This window comes from Anopheles funestus, chromosome 3RL, assembly GCF_943734845.2.
Source record: "Anopheles funestus chromosome 3RL, idAnoFuneDA-416_04, whole genome shotgun sequence".
Taxonomy (NCBI): Eukaryota; Metazoa; Arthropoda; class Insecta; order Diptera; family Culicidae; genus Anopheles; species Anopheles funestus.
In genome coordinates this window covers 60,682,821-60,700,333 of record NC_064599.1, presented here as the reverse complement: position 1 = coordinate 60,700,333, position 17,513 = coordinate 60,682,821, and the positions used below count along the sequence as shown (strand labels likewise).

At 39.0% G+C, this 17,513-nt stretch overlaps 2 protein-coding genes across 11 annotated transcripts in view; one reads left to right on the top strand and one right to left on the bottom strand.

Annotated features, from left to right (window-relative positions):
* The window catches only part of LOC125770035 (atypical protein kinase C), a 104,841-nt gene that overhangs the window by 19,140 nt on the left and 68,188 nt on the right, over nt 1–17,513 (bottom strand). For 8 of the 10 annotated variants that reach the window (XR_007419127.1, XR_007419126.1, XR_007419128.1 and 5 more), the window contains one exon: nt 8,968–9,018. Coding sequence is in view for 7 of the 10 variants with exons in the window: in XM_049439213.1 (XP_049295170.1) it covers nt 8,968–9,018 (51 nt within the window). In the remaining 3 variants the exon portion in view is untranslated. Of the gene's footprint in view, nt 1–8,967; nt 9,019–13,520; nt 13,553–15,736; nt 16,752–17,513 lie in introns of those variants that run through there. The other 2 variants (XM_049439216.1, XM_049439215.1) reach the window with 2 other exon arrangements.
* LOC125770037 (uncharacterized) lies at nt 11,075–13,467 on the top strand. The gene is made up of 3 exons (XM_049439218.1): nt 11,075–12,629; nt 12,712–12,913; nt 12,983–13,467. The coding sequence occupies exons 1-3, from the start codon at nt 11,806–11,808 to the stop codon at nt 13,223–13,225; spliced, it is 1,269 nt and encodes a 422-aa protein (XP_049295175.1). The 5' UTR covers nt 11,075–11,805; the 3' UTR covers nt 13,226–13,467.

The window sequence follows — 17,513 nt, the reverse complement described above, 5'->3', positions numbered from 1 at the left end:
TGCTGAACAATTTCTGGACTAGTAAATGGAGCGAAACAAACGCAAAAATGAATTCCATTAATTCTTCGTTCGTTTCCGTCTGTTTGGAGAAACGATTTTCCTTTCCATGAATTGTTGATTTGCTGAATGCAAATGTTTGCCATTCCCTTAATACGGATGCTTTATCTAATTGAACATTAAAGTTAATGACATTGCATGAATTATCGCACAAGCTGTTGCGAAGGAAAGATTTGAAGTTTTCAAACAATTTCAAAACTAGTAAAGACATTTCACTTTAATATCCGTTGAAAGCAGAAAAACAGAAAAGAATTGTTGCAACCCGAATCAACCAAACTTTCAAGCGACAGATGGTGGTCGTGCTATTAACGCTATTAATTAACACCAAGATCAATCGATCAGAAGATCAAAGAGTGGCGACAATGGCAAAGTATATAGCGGCCAGGATAATTTAATTACAGAGGTTGTTACGTTAAATTACCACCATATTGAACGGGGCCCTCATTAGAAATACCCTTATTCATAGCTATTAATTTGTGCGCTATTCGGAAAGTGTGACATTTAACACGTTTGCGACATACGCGATTTGAAACATAAAGCAAAAAAAATTCGGTTGCCATGACAGCTAATATACAAATGAATTCTTCCTTATATAAGCAGTAAGAGTTGGACAAAAGCCACATAGTGTCATTAAAGACCCAGCTCAAGATGAACTTCGCGACGCTCGAAAGCACCCGGATCAAGTTCTTGAATTGCATTTCGCGCTACACAGAGTGTTCTGACTTCTTCATCATCCAGCGTTATTTTGAGAAGATTTACGCAATTCATTATAATGCACGTAGCTGGCGCGATCGTACCCTTTGGTACCTCTACCGTGCACTGTACGGATTGATCTATGTGAGCTACGTCTACAAAACTTACTGGGTACTACATCACTGGGAGAACAGCTTAAGCAGTGCGAATATACTCGGTGTACTGTGGTTTTTCAGCGCTGTTATTCTCCGTGTCGTTATCCTTGAGTGGCACTATCCACTGATGGAACGGTTGCAAACCTTTCTGAACGATCATTCCTATCAACGGGAAAATCCTTGGGCAGTTACAAACAGAGCAAACTTCTATCGACGAACCAATCGGTTGATTCTTGCTGTTATGATTATCAACTTTGCCGAGATCGTATGCTTCACGGCAACCAACGTGATGAAGCTCGAGGACTTTATGCTGCAATTCCGTGGAGCGACTATTGGTGGCTGGCCGGTACAAATTGTGTACGGTGTGTTAACGATGTGCTGGGGTGGAATGTACTGCATGGGGTTCATGGTGTGCTATTTACTGATGTGCATCTTTCAACTGGAAATTGACATTCTGATACATTCGCTGGAAAATCTTGGTAAAAGTTTGAACTCTCGTCAAGACTCGGCCAGTGACATTAGCGATACTTTTTGGGACAATGTTATCCATCGATTAAGACCACATCTGCAAAGACTGGAGGACTTATTTATGTAAGTTTCACGGTTCCAGCGAGTTTGAGAAGAAAGTGTTTTCTTACTGTCGAATATATTTTCACAGCCATCTTCAACTGCTTCAAGCCGTTATTGGACCGATCGCGTTTGTGCAGTACTACAGCACCTATCTTGTTATAGCGGACTGTTGCTTGATTCTGGTATCGCATGGTCTATCGAGCTACTCCATCGTTTACGTTATCTCCATGACGGTGTTCCTAACCGAGTTCTACTTTCTTTGCCATGGTGTGGAAAATTTGAGAAACCTAGTAAGTGAACATTTGTGGAGTAGTTTGATAAATAGCTGTGATCTCTTCTCTTCCCTTCCTTATACGCAGAAACTACGCGTGGCCACTGTAATGTACGGCTTTGATTGGACGCTACATATGCAAAGCTCTAACCAACGATTTTCATCGCAATATTACCATGTTAGACGCACATTTCTGTTGATTACGGCTCAATCTGACCGTACAATTCATTTCACCTTTGCCGGCATTGGAGAAATCTCCATGAATAGCTTTGCGCAGCTGTTGGAAAAGAGTTACTCGATGCTTACGTTTTTGTTACAATTTGCAAAGTAGAAACAATACACATTTCACTTAGATGTTCAAAGGACAAATACGTATCACATTATGTAACAACAGGGAAGGACCACCACGCAACGAACGGGCATATAAATGGCCTTTAGCTTTTTTAACGATTAGTTTCCCGACACGACACACACTGTTCACATCGTTTCGCCAAAGGTTTCGCCAAACTGTCGAAAAAGCAGCACATCAATTGTAGAAACCACTTTATTTGATTTATCTACACGATTCGTCCAAAGCTTCTTTCTTCCTTGGGTTTTTTTTCTTTTCCCACCATCCAAAACCATATATGGACATTCGAGGATTCGACTTTCCGGCAAATAAAGTGTCATAAACAAATTTCCACTGCAATTTATATGCTCCGTGCCTACGGCCAAAAGCACTAGTACAGCAGTGTACCTAGGACCCACCAAAAAAAAAGCCCAAATCACACACACACACCTTCTCTCTTCACATATTTGCACATTTCACCCTAATGGATGATAAACATATTGGAACACAGTGAGCTACTCGACAGCAAACGAACAGGATCACCGTCTAAGTTTTTTTCTCGACTTTGTAGCCTGCAGGAGCTTTTTTTTTTGATTATTTTGGTCTGTTCAAGTCGCCTTTATGCCACCCACTTTATTGCGAAACTTTGTCCCATTTTGTGCATTTAGTCCTATCCGGGGGTGTTGAGGAAATCGTAGCGACTGGCCCTAGGCCAACGGAAACCGATGCTATGGGTACGAGAAGGAACATTTTAGATAGTGAGAAGGCGTACAACGTTTGGCAAAAAAAACAACAACCATTTGTGCTAGCACAAACGTATCCCGAAACACACTTTTCCTACCAGCATATACATTCCTACCATCCCGGCGAAGGACTAAAAAAAAAGTTTTCTTTTTTGCTCATCGAACCCTTTCGTTATTTTTCACACATTTTATACATTCTGCAGAAATGTTGAAGAAGGGGAAAAAATACCAACTAGATAAGCTTTCATCGTTCGTACCAGCTGTGAACTTTTCGGCTGGCAACTGGATGCACAATTTGCATACACGCATTTTAGGGTTTGGTAGCTGGCACACAAAATGTTCTCTTTTATCTGCGCACAAAATACAACCGAAGCACTTTGACTTATTTTCATCACGTACCTATAGGGACACATCGATGATGCTGGTTAGTATGGTTTTGGGTAGAGAAAAAGGGGAAATAGTTAACTTGCTGAAATACAAATATCTCTCTAAACACGACGGTGACGACAGATCGCCATCAGGGGAAATTCATGAAGATACAAAAATGGAAATTAATTCTCGTACTTTTTCTTTAAACGAGCTAGACGAAGAAATTTTGTATATAAATTTAAGATTTATATTAAAAACTTTTTATACTGTACGTCACTGTAGGGCATGTTAGTGTGCACAACTCCACCGTATAGAAGATTGATGTTCAATGTTGCTAATGTTTTGTCTTTATCCAGCAAAAACAAAAATCAATAATGCACGAGTTTTAAAAACGCACAATGTTTTGCACGTAATTTGTGACAGCTTACCAGAAACAACATTCCGCTGATCGAATAGTAAAAACCATCACCCACTAGTGTTTCCTTACTCGGGAGGATATTTTTTTTTCTCCTGTGACACACAATCGTAGCCACGCAAGAGCTCAAACATGGTAAGCGAATTAAAATCAATATGTGACATGTTTAATTTACACGTTCGTGCCCGAATGCTGATAACGGGTGATGCAACATTACGCATGACGAGAAGAAAAAAAATACATTTCTCACTGTAGGTGATGTTTAATTTATGTTTTTTTTTTAATAAAATTTTGTGGAATTTCCTGATTGAGTTAAATAAAGTGTAACAACTGAGCACATAACAACAACAAGCAGATCCGTCGACTAGCAAAATGGAAGTAAAATAATGTGTGAATATGATGTCTTACTTTTGCATAACTATGCGTCTTTAATTCAATTCCTTTTTTTATATTTTTTTTTAAATTACCCTCAGGTTTCGAGGATCTAGACAATAATTCATGGAAAATTTGAACCAAAATCGCAGGATTTGGATTTATTCAAAATTATTACAAAATTACAAACTGCAGCTGAAAAGGACACTAACCATTCCACTTTATTTGCCCCAAAAAAAACACACACAAACATAAGTCATTATACGCATGTAATCACTACATCACAATTACGATCAGATGAGTAAGCAACATTGCTTCTAAGCTGTATGCAACCGACAAATGGTAGCATGAATTTCCTGCAATTTTACACCGCACCAGAGCACCCGAGAATGACATCGACAACGCTACACAAAACGGTCGGAAAGCTGAAAAGCCTACCTTCGTCAATCTGGCCTTAGACAATGCGCAGATTACTTCCTTCCGCTAGCAGAAAGAAGCTTGCCTTCTGGGTTTAGGTAAATAGACAACCAGTATCAGCTGCTGGTCGCTACGGGAATGAGACAATCCGAGAGCAAAATTTCATCCCGTTCCTTGCTCGACTACTGCCGGAGTACGACGCTGCTTTATCTGGGGTTTGATTTCGCATTCCCACAGGGAACCGGAAAATTGGTCAGCATAATCTAATGCATGCTTCTTCGGTTACCAGGAAGGGATGATTTAATTACAATTTCAAGCTCATAACAAAGCCGACGGCATAGCGTGCCACCTGCAGCAATAAACACGGTAAAAGTCCATCAAATGAAGCTCAAACTGAGCGGACAAGCTCAAACCCTAGCTACATTTAGTCTACTCACACAATTCTGACAGATGTATGGAAATATTAAACTTCAACCAATCTACCTACAGTTGGCCTTCTTTCTCGAAAGTCTTCAATAAATTAACCCTATCTGTCTGTCTACCTCAAAATGGAATTGGCATGTGGTGGAATAACAAACGAGAACTCCCAGATGTAATTTTCATAGCTCTCACAGCACCAAACCAATCGCTCAAGCAGGCGTAACAACACACTGTGCATTGTTTCCCTAAACAATAGCGCATCCACGAGGACAACTGGAAGCTCTTTAAGTGGTTTCAAATAAGCTGCTTCAGTATAATTCCTCCATTTCAATCGTGCAAGCTTCATTCCGTTACTGCGCTCATTAAAAAGCTACTTCGGCAGCGAAACTCCACCCAGGACATTCGCCGGGTGAACGTTGAATCGGTTAACTGTATCACTTGGATCACCGCGACTAGTCCACGTGTTACCATCGGCAGGAATATATCGGCCAACGCACAGTACTTGGAATTCTCGAAGAAAGCAGAAACGAGCGCCAACATGGTCACGATACCAATCAACGTCAATGTAAATCAACGAATACAATCGGTAAGCTAACCCTCGTTCCACGTACCTCATCCCATGGTCCATATCTGCATATGACCACGCCACCGCATCAAGCGTCTAAAACCCAAGAAATGAATAAACTATCACTCGAGACGGACCTCCTCTCCTGAATTCGTTCCACATCCCTTGGCAATCATATCTCCTGAGAACAAGCGGAAAACAAGGCGGCTTCTGCCGTGATTGCGCCACTGATTTTCCATTGTGTCACCACAGACAGGGACAGTGGGGACGCTCGTTAGCGTGTTGGAAAGGAATCGGTTTAATCAGTTGGAAAATCCCCAATGCCGGGATGTATCGTGAGGAGGATACAAGGGCGCGAATGGAAGGCAAACATTCGCAACGCGGCGGGACACTACGGTTATGTAGATATGGTGGCGTATTCTGTACTGCGCGTACATTGCAGCTATATCCGGGTAGTGCCGATTCCGTTGCGTATCCATTAATTCGTGCGATGGAACCAACCACACGCGCTGGAGCGGGAAGAACATATCGGACAGTTTGGACTCAATCGGACGTGCCAATGCACTGGACTAGAGAGGATCTAAAGGATGGGTCTGTGCGTTGCACCATGCAGAGGTTTTGCAAGATCCGCACCAAACCCGAATGGCCCGAAGTCATCGTTAGTGTTTGGGCTATAACTTCAAAGCATGAAACGATCGATACCGTTTGCGAGATTGACCATTCTTGTGGCTATTGTACAGCTATCGACCACTTCACCAATGCACAAACAGTAGTCAAACATTGGAATTCTGCATAGAGTCAACTGCAACTTTGATAGCCTTGCGTCATATTTCCAGAATTCTATCAGTTAGCTCACCAACCAGTTTATGTTTTATTTTGAAGAAATATTTGATAAGAAATATTCGCATGTCTTTGTATTGTTAGACAACACTTAAGAGAACTAATAATACGCAACAAGGATTCTCAAGTTCTCAAACATTTTCTAATTCTAAACCAGTGTAAAGGTGAAGAGTCAGCAATGAAACCCATTCCGACTCACAGATCTATTCCACCCAAAATAGATTAACCGCTTAGTAGCGCGGAATTGCAGATGATATTTTGATTGCGTTGCGTTTCATTTGCATTGGCGTGCGCTAGTCGCCACATTTTGTGCCAGACTGTGCGTGAAGGAATCTACGAACGTTACCAAACCCGGACAGGGTGGCTCCTTTGCTATTCACCCTTTACCGTACCTGTACAGAAAACGAGGTTAATTGAAGCGCACACAACGATTCCTCCCGTGGTGCGTATGTTCTCATTTGGGGAAAATTTCCTCACGGTTCGGTTGCGATTCGCGTGAGATTATCAAAGCCTTCCGGCATTTGGTAACCCACACGCACGTACACAACGCAACATTAATGCTGGCATGCGTGAGTTGACGCAGACCTTCACGCAATTAAGACGCTTCCTGCCTTTGCTTCGTACGGCGTAATTGCGTAAGGTGTTGGATGATTGATCATGACTTTAATCGTAGAAAAAAGAAAGGAAAAAGCAGAAATCCAATTATTCAAGGTAATATCAATGCACTAAATCAATAACTATTTCCGAAACTATTTTAACTTCCCCGGATACCTTGACGAAACCTGTAAAACGTTTGTGGAAAATGGTCTTATAAAAAATTCTTTTCCTTCGAGTATTCTTTGAAAATGCAGGGTTTCTAAGAATCAAAATAAAAATAAACATTAAACAATTTTATATTGACTTAGCTAATTATTATTGTATCCTCTACTTATCTTCTCATAAGGGAAATATACTTTAATATTACACGATGGATTACAACGATCAATACAAGGCTGATGTAATCGAAGGAATTCTAATCACAGTATAGGACTGATTATCCAACAATTACGACAATACAGTAAACAAATGTCAGAAATTGAAAATATCTTTTTCCTAACATCATCCTCTCTCTTTTTTCTAGCAATGCAATGAAAACCACCGGGCGCCCCCATTGTGCGAATCATTATTATGGACACCGACTCCGACGCAGCAACAGACTAATTTACCCATTTCGAGCAATTTAATTCATCAAACTGTGTCATTCGCTCTTGATTTGTATAGACTGCCGGATGTTTTCCAAAAATGCATCGGTGAGATTAGTGATTATTATGGTTTTTATGACTGGAAAATAGCTTCCAAATGTTTTAAGTATCTCCTTAACAGCTAAGTAAACGACTCCCAAAAATTTATCATTTAATTTACCAATAAATGAAAAAGTTTTTCAAAATTAATGTCCCAATGCATAAATAACCAACTTGTGAAAATTGGTGGGAAAATAAAAACCGATCCATAAAAAAAATTAACAAATCATCGTTCTGCTGGCAACACTGCAAGCTGTTGGCGTTAATCGAAAAGCAGAAAAATAGACGATGAATCACAGCACCTGGCGTGGTGGGTGTTCGTGCGAATAAAACCTCCATGCACATTATCCATTTCACTATTTTGCCACGGTGGAAAATCTTTCCTTCCCTCCACTGGAAACCTCATTTTCACGCCAAACCAATTGCACAAACGTGCCAAGACGCTAGACGCTTTTCAGCTGCAGGCGTGGACATTTTTTTTCTTCTACTTCTAACACCAATCTACCAAACATGGTTGTGTGGTGGCAGCTGCAACGAAACCAGTGTGTAATAACGTTGCACTGCACCGGTATGATTTATTCCGGAACTAAAATTTATAGCTTCTAGCGCGTAGAAAACACTACTCCCCTTTCTCCCAAACGCTTTGGTGAAATGTCGCAGAATTTCGACGTAGTGTTGGGAAAGCGAACCTGACTGCCGATATACTATCGAATAGAGAACGTATACACGATGGCGTTGAAAGGAAATTCCTACGAGCAGCTCACCACGATTACTCGGTCAGCGAAGACACGCCCGAGGTTACGATATCCAAAAACCAACAAGCGATAGAAACTTAAGTAAAAAGCTTATTTTCTTCACTCTAATGAAGATCATGAAGCTAGTTATGAGCCGTTGTCGGTCGTTATGCTGCGCTCTCTGTACGCCGAAGCTGTCGGTGTGCCGCGACAGACGACTAGTAGTAACAGTTGCAGTTGACTATTTTATGATTATGACCGGCGGTGCACCTAAAATTTGATGGCACAGACACCGTAAGAGGACACTAGACGGCAAAAGGAAGGCTCGTTGCCATCTATCGAGGTAAAAGCTTCATATTTCGTGCCAGCAGTTGATATCTGGGCGCAATATTTGGAACGCATTGTACCAAAAGCCCATTACACCCGGCAAACCTTCTTCCGTTCCTCCTGTGGTGCAGCGATTTGCAGTTGACCATTATTTTTAGGTTCGAGATGACACAGATGCTAGCCAGTTTTTGGCGAAGAACCATTTCAATTTCCGCCTGCCTTCTGCTACCCGACGATCCGTACGTACCAAAAGTAGCGGAATGTTAAGTAACTGCAAGTGAATAGAGTCGGACCAGTAGATAAAAACGATCTTTCAACAGGAGACAACGGAAGAGAGAGTGCCTTCTTTCGACCCAGCAATGTTAACAAACGATTATTATTAAACTGTTCCGTGGAGCACGAGCTACTTACGGTCTTCACCGACACAGGACAATCCCGGAGCAGACGGCACATTTGGAAATACTGTAACGAGAAAAATACGAAACAAACGTTAGTGAGTGTTTAGCAGATTGGTCGTAATTTTTTTTTCTTTCTCTTTAAATAACTCATAAAGCTTATTTTACAAGCAAGGTAATAGTTGTTTTTAGGACAAAAAGAAAAGACTGTGGAAAAAAAATTAATAACCTTGGGCGAACTGTTCTCCGCTCAGCAAACTAACAACTTTCTGAAGTTTTCACCAAACACTTAAAACGTTTCCACACAAATTATTATTAATTTCTTCCATCTCATTCTTTGCAACTTTCTTCGTCCAATTTAATTTCTTCCAACTTCTTCAACAGAGACGTCCTGGACGGTAAATAATACTTTTTTTCCAAATTGATTTCACTTCCATTTTCTTACGGCATGGGTTCGGGTGCATTAGAGATCGTAGGTCTCTCTTTGGGGCACGTTTCCAGTCGCGGTTCGTTTGTGTGTGAAACTTTCACACGAATGTTTCGTAACCCCACTTTAACTTTGTGTGACTTTCTTGCTTCAAGAGATGCAGGTTTATTATCCCTAGACGATTGGGGTTTTCGGAAAAATTCTTAAGTGTCTCGAACTAATTATACATTTCTGGTATTATATTTTAATTATATCTTTTATTGTAATTAAATTTACTTGCTTTTGGTTAGTATGTTGAGAAACATTACATATGACTGTATTATGTTTTGAAACAGTTCAAAATTGAAATCCTTTTTATCCTCTTCTTTAAAACATGAACTACTCTCTAGTGGTTATAAAACCTCGTTGTCTGTTGGAACGAGAAAAAATTTACACTCAAACAGCTCTCTAAGTCTTTTTACCACCCATCTTCAAAGAGCAACGGTTTCCAATCCGCAAACGATAAAGAAGGCATAAATTAAGCTTGAAAGCTTTGATAACAAATAGCTGGCAATCCATTCCATTCGGTACACCCCTTTGCTGCTCTGCCACCGATAAAATTGTAGAATCGAACGCATTTTTTTCCTCGCCGTCCAATTACGTGCACTGCAACTTTGGTCCAATTTTACCTTGTTCCCGTAAGAAGCGAGGTGTATCCTGTGCAGAAAATATCGTTGAGGATTTCGTTCGTTTGCAAAAAAAAACGGATAGAAGATATTGAGAGCGAAAGGATCATCATCATTTTTCGGTGATTTGGCAAATTTGAGCCAAATGTGCAACCGATAGCAGATTCTTACTCTTCCTGTTCCTCTTCCAATAAATATCCTATATTAGTTTACATCAATGCTGGGATGAAATGTGATGTTTGATTTTACCTTTTGCTTTGTAATGTCGGATGACTCAAAAATACCCAGTAAGTTTCTATGACAGAGTTTAGATGAGTTTCGTTGCTTGACATAAATACAGTTGTTCATATAAAATGAATAAAATACAAATACTTTCAATATAAGAATATTTATAGTTATAACAAGTTGTCGTATACAAATATATTTCTAACCATGTCCTACAACATGTCCTGCAAAAATGTATTGTAATCTTTATTTTTGTTCAAAATATCAATATAAATAAAAAGTCCATTCCTTATTTTTATGGAGAATACAGCACCAACAATGCCGATTGCAAAACTCGATCAAATCTGTGCCACGAACGAACAAGAACAGAAACTCTCCATAATGAATGATAACCATATTTCGAACAGTGGAATACCCAATGACCCAATGATGAACTCAATTTATGAAACGTTCAACTCTTTTGTAGCCTAGTTTTTGCATTGTAGTACACTTTTTTTGTACTATCACCCTCCAGAGAGTGGAATACGAAAGGAACAAAAGATCATTGTTTTGCACATAAATCATTTTCTTGTATTATGAACGAAACATAAAAGCCACGAATCGCAATTCAGTAATGATGCGTTCACCATTTTAAAAGCTATTGAAGCTCAATCTCACTTTAGTTAGTTTTTATCATAATTCTTTATAGTTGGTCTTTAAAAGGGATTTTAAAATAGATAATACTATAGATGGAAAGTTAATAACATTCAATGAAACATGTACGTAACACGTTAGTATTGTTCAGGTATGTATATAAGGAATTTTTTTATTAAGATATCGCGAATCAATGAAGAAACTGACAATTCCGAACACCTCTGTTTTCTATTTTCGGAAGGAAATGAGTATCATATTGCATGGAATATTTTCCACATGTTGAGTCCCTTAAAGAGTAGAGCGGTTTGTCATAGTTTGACACATGTCAAAATAAAATAAAATTGTTTTCATAGAACAGACGTCAACTCAATTTAGCACAAAATAGGAAGGCAATAAAATCTATTCTCTGTTTTTTCGTGATGCATTAATAAATCTCAAACAGTACTGTGATCTCTAGCTTGTTTACCACATTCTTGATAATTGATAAACTACTGTTTTGCCGAATCGATGCAAACATCTACTCCTTGCTAACATTCCTATATCAGTTTGATTAGTACCGTACTTTTTCAACAATATGAACGAAACGCTTGCTGCACATCAAAATCAAAATGTCCAACAAATGTGAAATGCATTTGGTGTGTGTTAAAAGAGGTGTTAATGCAATGTGAAATACATATGATGTATAATTCAAACTTTACACCCGTGTGCAACACAGCTTATGTTTGTATTGCAGCTCACTATACATCGTGCTCTGGTTTTGATGTATTATTCACCACTATTAATGTACGTTAATTATTCAATGTTAATTACGCTAAGCCTTTAAAAACAACACTGCAAACACATGCTCCTGCAGCTAGAAAACATCAATTTCAACCGATGAAGCGTATAAGACATTCAGTTCAAGATGTGTCTTCGACAGATACAGACAATTTTCCAAGTACTGCTTCGCCGTTTTATTACATTTAACGATCAATCTGATTACTTCGATCTGTATAAAATACTGGCAACCGTTTCTGCCATTCATTACGACGCAATTTGCTGGATCGATCAGACACTCTGGATCGTATATCGATTTCTGCCGATTTTGGTAAACGTATCCTACTTTTATAAAGCCTACCGGCTCATTCTACTCCCGGAAGACAACACATCGGCAGCCGTAGTTATTGCGTCGGTATGGGGCTTCACGGAAGGTACGCTTCGCATCGGCATCATCGAATTGTGCTATGGTACACTGTCGAAGATTATGTCGTTTCTGAACGAACGTTCCTACCGCTGCCAAGACGCTCTGGTACGTCAGCAACGAGCGGCCTTGTTCGTTCGAAACAATCGCATTCAGTTTACACTCGTTGCCACAATGCTAATAGTAGCGGCGTGGTTCATGACTACGCAGCTTTTCAGCAGAGATGCTTTTATGCTGCAAATAAACGGTCAAGTAGTGGACAGCGCCGCTGTACAAATTCTCTACGGCTTGTTGTGCAACGTTTGGGGCTTGATCTACGTACTTTCGTTTGCAATTTTCTACATCATTATGAACACCTTGCAACTGGAGATGATGATACTGTTGGATGGTATTGCCAGCGTACAGTTTACGGTTATGAATCGAGCAAAACATCAACTCGAAATCCTTGAACCATCTGGACATTCCTCGCAAATGCAACAGCACGTCTTTTGGGGTATGTTACAATCGGAACTAAACAAAAACATCTCACGGCATGTTAATCTTCTTGAGTAAGTATAGCTGGAACGACCTTTGAGTGATTTTTATCGCTCACTTACTTCTATTCAATATTCTAATAAGTTCCATCCTAAGTATTCTCAAGGAGTTTAGCTCGATAGTTGGCCCATTTTCCTTTGTCCAGTATTATGGCACATTTGCGCTCATCGCAGACTGCGGTTTCATCCTTTCAATGGAAGGACTGTCAACAAATGGTATGATCTATCTAATATTTGTAACCGTACTAATATTTCAATCGTTCATCATTTGTCGTGGAATTGAGAAGATAAACGATCTGGTAAGATATTTCAACGACTCCATTGCACGACCATTGTTAATTAATTCCAGCGACAACTGACAATTTCAGAACGAAGCGATTGGTCACGAATTGTACGCGGGTTTTAATTGGCCTGAATTATTACAGTATGATGAACGTTTTCGCTATCAGCATGCGGCGGCTCGACACTCATTGATGCTTGTCATAGGTCGATCGCAAAAAGGGTTTCAGTGCTCCTACGGAGGCCTGGGAGGAATTTCCATGGAACGTTTCGCCCAGCTGATGCAGAAAAGTTACTCCCTGTTGACGTTACTGCTTCAATTTACCAAGTGAAAGTGATGCATACACCACAATCAAACAATAAACTTCTTCTTCTTCTTCTTTTGTGGCTTTACACAACCTCTAGAGGCCCGTCATTTCTGGCTTTCTTTAGAGGGATAGTAGTCTAAATCCTGCGTACGGGAGTACGGTCCGAATGGGAATCCAAACCGACGATTATTTCAATTATTTTTGTTATTTCATTTCTAATCAACGTACACCAGCGTCTTTGAAAGCTTTACACTACAAACAAAGTGATGAGTATACTTATCGATTCATGTTGCTCATAATGTTCAAATCATCAAAATACCGTGCTTAAATAGTTGTATTGTATCCACGTACCTAAAACAAAAAAAAATTAAAAAAAATGTATGTTAGTTTTCATTATTGCACAAAATTAAACGTTTCAATATGTGTATGGATGATACATCTGAAATTTAAACCATCTGCTTTAAATAAAAAAAGGATACAAATCATAAAAAAATAAAAAATCTAAAAATTTGAATATTTTCTAAGGTTGTTGCATTAGCTTTTTTTTGGGAAATTTAGAAATAATTTATAAATTGATTTATTTTAATGCGAGTTTGTTGCAATAAGTTTCTTTTCACTCAAATATTGCTTTAAATTAAAAAAACAATAAAAATCAAAAAAAAATTTAAAAAAAATTTCCACTCGAAAATTTCATAAGGGGTACCCCTTGCCATTTTTTTGAGAAATTTTGCAAAACAAATTAAATTGATTTATTTTAATGCCAATTGGTTGAAAAAGGTTTCTTTTCACTCAAATAATGCTTTAAATAAAAAACAGAATAAAAAATTATAGAAAATATAAAAAAATAAATAAATTTGAAAATTTCACAATGCTCATTTTTGTACAAAGTTTTGCCTATAACTCGGTCGGTATCCAACGGATCGCCAATCTTTAATCTGTGGTCGATAGATGGCACCAATGGCTACATTTCCTTCTACATGGACGGCCATGCCTTCAGATGTCTGTGCCAGAAGTTATTCGAGGAACCAAGTTCCTTACCCTGTTTGAGAAAATGTAAAATTTTCCTCATTTTTGAGCAATTCAGCAAAATTTAAAAAATTGATATATTTTAATGCGAATTTGTGCAATAAGTTTCTTTTCACTCAAATAATGCTTTAAATTAAAAAAAGAATAGAAAATCAGAAAAAAATTTTAAAAAAAATTTTCACTCGAAAATTTCATAAGGGGTACCCCTTGCCATTTTTTTGAGAAATTTTGCAAAAAAAAAATGAAATTGATTTATTTTAATGCCAATTGGTTGAAAAGGGTTTCTTTTCACTCAAATAATGCTTTAAATAAAAAAAATAATAAAAAATAATAGAAAAATAAAAAATCTAAAAATTTTAAAATCTCTTAAGCACAGGCGGATCCCGTTTCATAGTTGGGTTAAGCGAGGAGTATATTCATTTGGCTAGTTTAGGCATTGTACACATGTATTCCGTTTCAACTCACTCGCACATCTTCGTTTCAACTCACGTTGAACTCGACTCACGACCCTCTACTCACCACGGCTACATGCTTACACTCATGAGTGAGTACGTGAAAAAAGAGTCACTAAAACTCCTCGTGGTGAGTGAACGAAACTCGTTCAATACAACGTTTCAACTCACATGCAACTTATCTCACTCGCATGCAAAAAAAACACTCTGTCAAACACATCGTTACTCACATAGAAGATAATTTGATCGGTAAATAAATCCCACCAACTGGTAGCTATTAGCTCAATCTAACACGCCCAGCCCAAAACCCTGCCGTGCCCTCGGATGATGTCGATTGCCCCGGAACTACCGTGTGCACACACTTGGTACGGAAAAGATGATTGATTACCATCAATTTGGAGTCAATAGAGCGCAAAGACGCAACGACGTACAGGCCGAGAGAGTTGCTAGATAATTACAACCAAAATTTCGTTCGAATATCGAACGATCGTAAACAGTTTTAGCTCACGGCTTTAGAGAACCGCCTGGTGGAAAAGCTTCCGCATGGAAGCTTGGAACGTTGTAACCGAGGGAGTTATAATTGAGATCTTACACACGATGACTAGAAACACTTTCGCTTCTAATCGGATCACTTCGTCTAATCGTTTCCGGTGGTAATTCGATTTCAGCAACAAGCCACACAGGAACATACGAAAAGAATTATCTGCCAGCACTCGCAAAGTCTTGTCATGTGTTAATAAACTAATCCGGCTAGTACAGTGCGGTATGCTAGGGAAGCAATTCAATTTGCTATGGGTAACAGCAAGTGCTCTTACTCAACGTGCAACATCTTCACATCGATGTCACAAATTAGTGGTTCTATGATGAAATCACAGCAACTTTACAACAACATATTGATATATTACATTTTTCAAAACATTTTTGTTCTTGATTGTTGGCTGTTTCATTTTTCTTTCTAATTCGTTAACGAATTGCTGTTCTTTTCTTATAAATAATAAAACTACACGCCGGCTTAGTACAAACACATATTGAGAGTATAAACGATTCGTATACTAACATTCACCAACTCCAACGACCGGTGAAGGCGTTACGGCAGCTACAAAGTACGACGAACCATAGTAAAGACTAGCGTCCATGAGGTTCCACATCGTTCACTTCCGTTGGTTGATGCACCACACAACAGCAAAAATATCTCACACGAGACTTATCGGTTTCGCACTTGTTGCTATTGTTTTTTTCTCGATTATAGCAACCTGACGAGTTCTCACGGATGATTCATTTTGCACCAGGAAACTTTTCGAGTGCTACATTTCTATCGCGTAATTACAAAACACAGTTCGCGTACAGGAAAACAAATCATAACAACAACAAAATTAACTATTTGCTGTGTAAGCACTTCACTATAAACAAACTACACAAACTTAAAGGTGATTTAATTTACGGTAAACTATTTAAAGGTGATCCCGCACCTTCAATCGCGTTTCGTGCGTTACAAGTTCAATTTCAAACAAAGCTTCATTACTGAAACATCGAGACTCTGGATAAGTAGAAGATCCAGAAGTAAATTCCCTTCTAATACCAAAACCCTACAGCTAGCGAATCACTAACATAATGTGACATTTGTTGGCCGGTCAAACGCACACAGAAAAACAACCGGAGCAGCAAGGCATGGTGAGCGTGTGTTCGTTATCACCAAACTGGCCACAAACCGCCCAAAAGCAACTTGCAACTTGTGCTGTCACCTTGCACCGATCTAAGCAAACGCACTAAAAAGATAAGGCTCAGTTGCCCAATACAGATTTAACGAAAGTGAACGCATAGGTGTGAACGACTGGTGGCGAAATGTATCGGCACACTCCACCATTACACGTGCGTACACTGAATGTTACAACTGACATTCGATAGTATTCGAATCGCATCCACACTCATCGTCACACCAGACGCTGATAAACGGAATATAGCTCAGCTCTGATAAAAATGGTTCCCATCCAAACAATACCCGATCAACGCAACGAAAAGTAAACGCTTTGAGCAGCTTAAGCGGGGAATGATGCGCTTACGGGCTACGTTACTTTGTTGTAACGCCAAGGGCAGTGGAGCGTCATTTGAAATCAAGAAACAGTCTTACTTAGAAATTATAATCATCACAACTTTTTATGTGAAATTCTCTACTAACTAGTACAAGAATATTAAAAAAAAATCTAAGAATTTAAAAGGTAAGAAATATTTAAACATTACTATACAGAATGCGTTATATCTCATATCTTAATCGGTTACTTGAGATCGTTATGTGTTTTTTTTTCGGATAAATCCCTTCTAGCTAATCATTCGTAAATGCGCCTCTGCTGTCATTACACGACTTGCTCACTTTTCTCCCGTTGTAACAGTTAGTCTGTTGCTTCTTTGCTCCTTTTTTTTCTACTACTCGTTTTGCCCTAAATCAAGCCTAAACTAAGATTTATGATAATACTTAGGGCCGGCGTCCGCTGTAAACTTTGCTACCGTGCCCCGAAAGGATTTTGCAAACTAAATAAATCATAATTTTGCCACCGTGTAACGATGCCCATTCCGTGCAGAAAGTGCTTCAAGGCAGCCGTTTCGTTTAAATACAAAGATGTATGACTTATCGAAACGATTATGAACCAGTTAGGGAATGGGAGCAATTTGCGAAAATTCCCTGCCTTAAGCGACGTTAGGTTAAATCAATCTTACCGGGTGCTTTTTGGGGGATGTTATTAGCTGTTATCATCGAAAATGTTTGATTCGAATAAAAAGGATAAATCACAAAACTGGTAGCTGAAGTATTATAAGAATCTCTACAAGTAAAATTCGTT

Excerpts from the sequence above, each read along its gene's own strand:
- LOC125770037 (XM_049439218.1), top strand. The coding sequence starts at position 11,806 with ATGTGTCTTCGACAGATACAGACAATTTTCCAAGTACTGCTTCGCCGT. Across the intron at positions 12,630-12,711 it reads CGGCATGTTAATCTTCTTGA|TATTCTCAAGGAGTTTAGCT; the intron begins GTAAGTATAGCT and ends TTCCATCCTAAG. Across the intron at positions 12,914-12,982 it reads TTGAGAAGATAAACGATCTG|AACGAAGCGATTGGTCACGA; the intron begins GTAAGATATTTC and ends TGACAATTTCAG.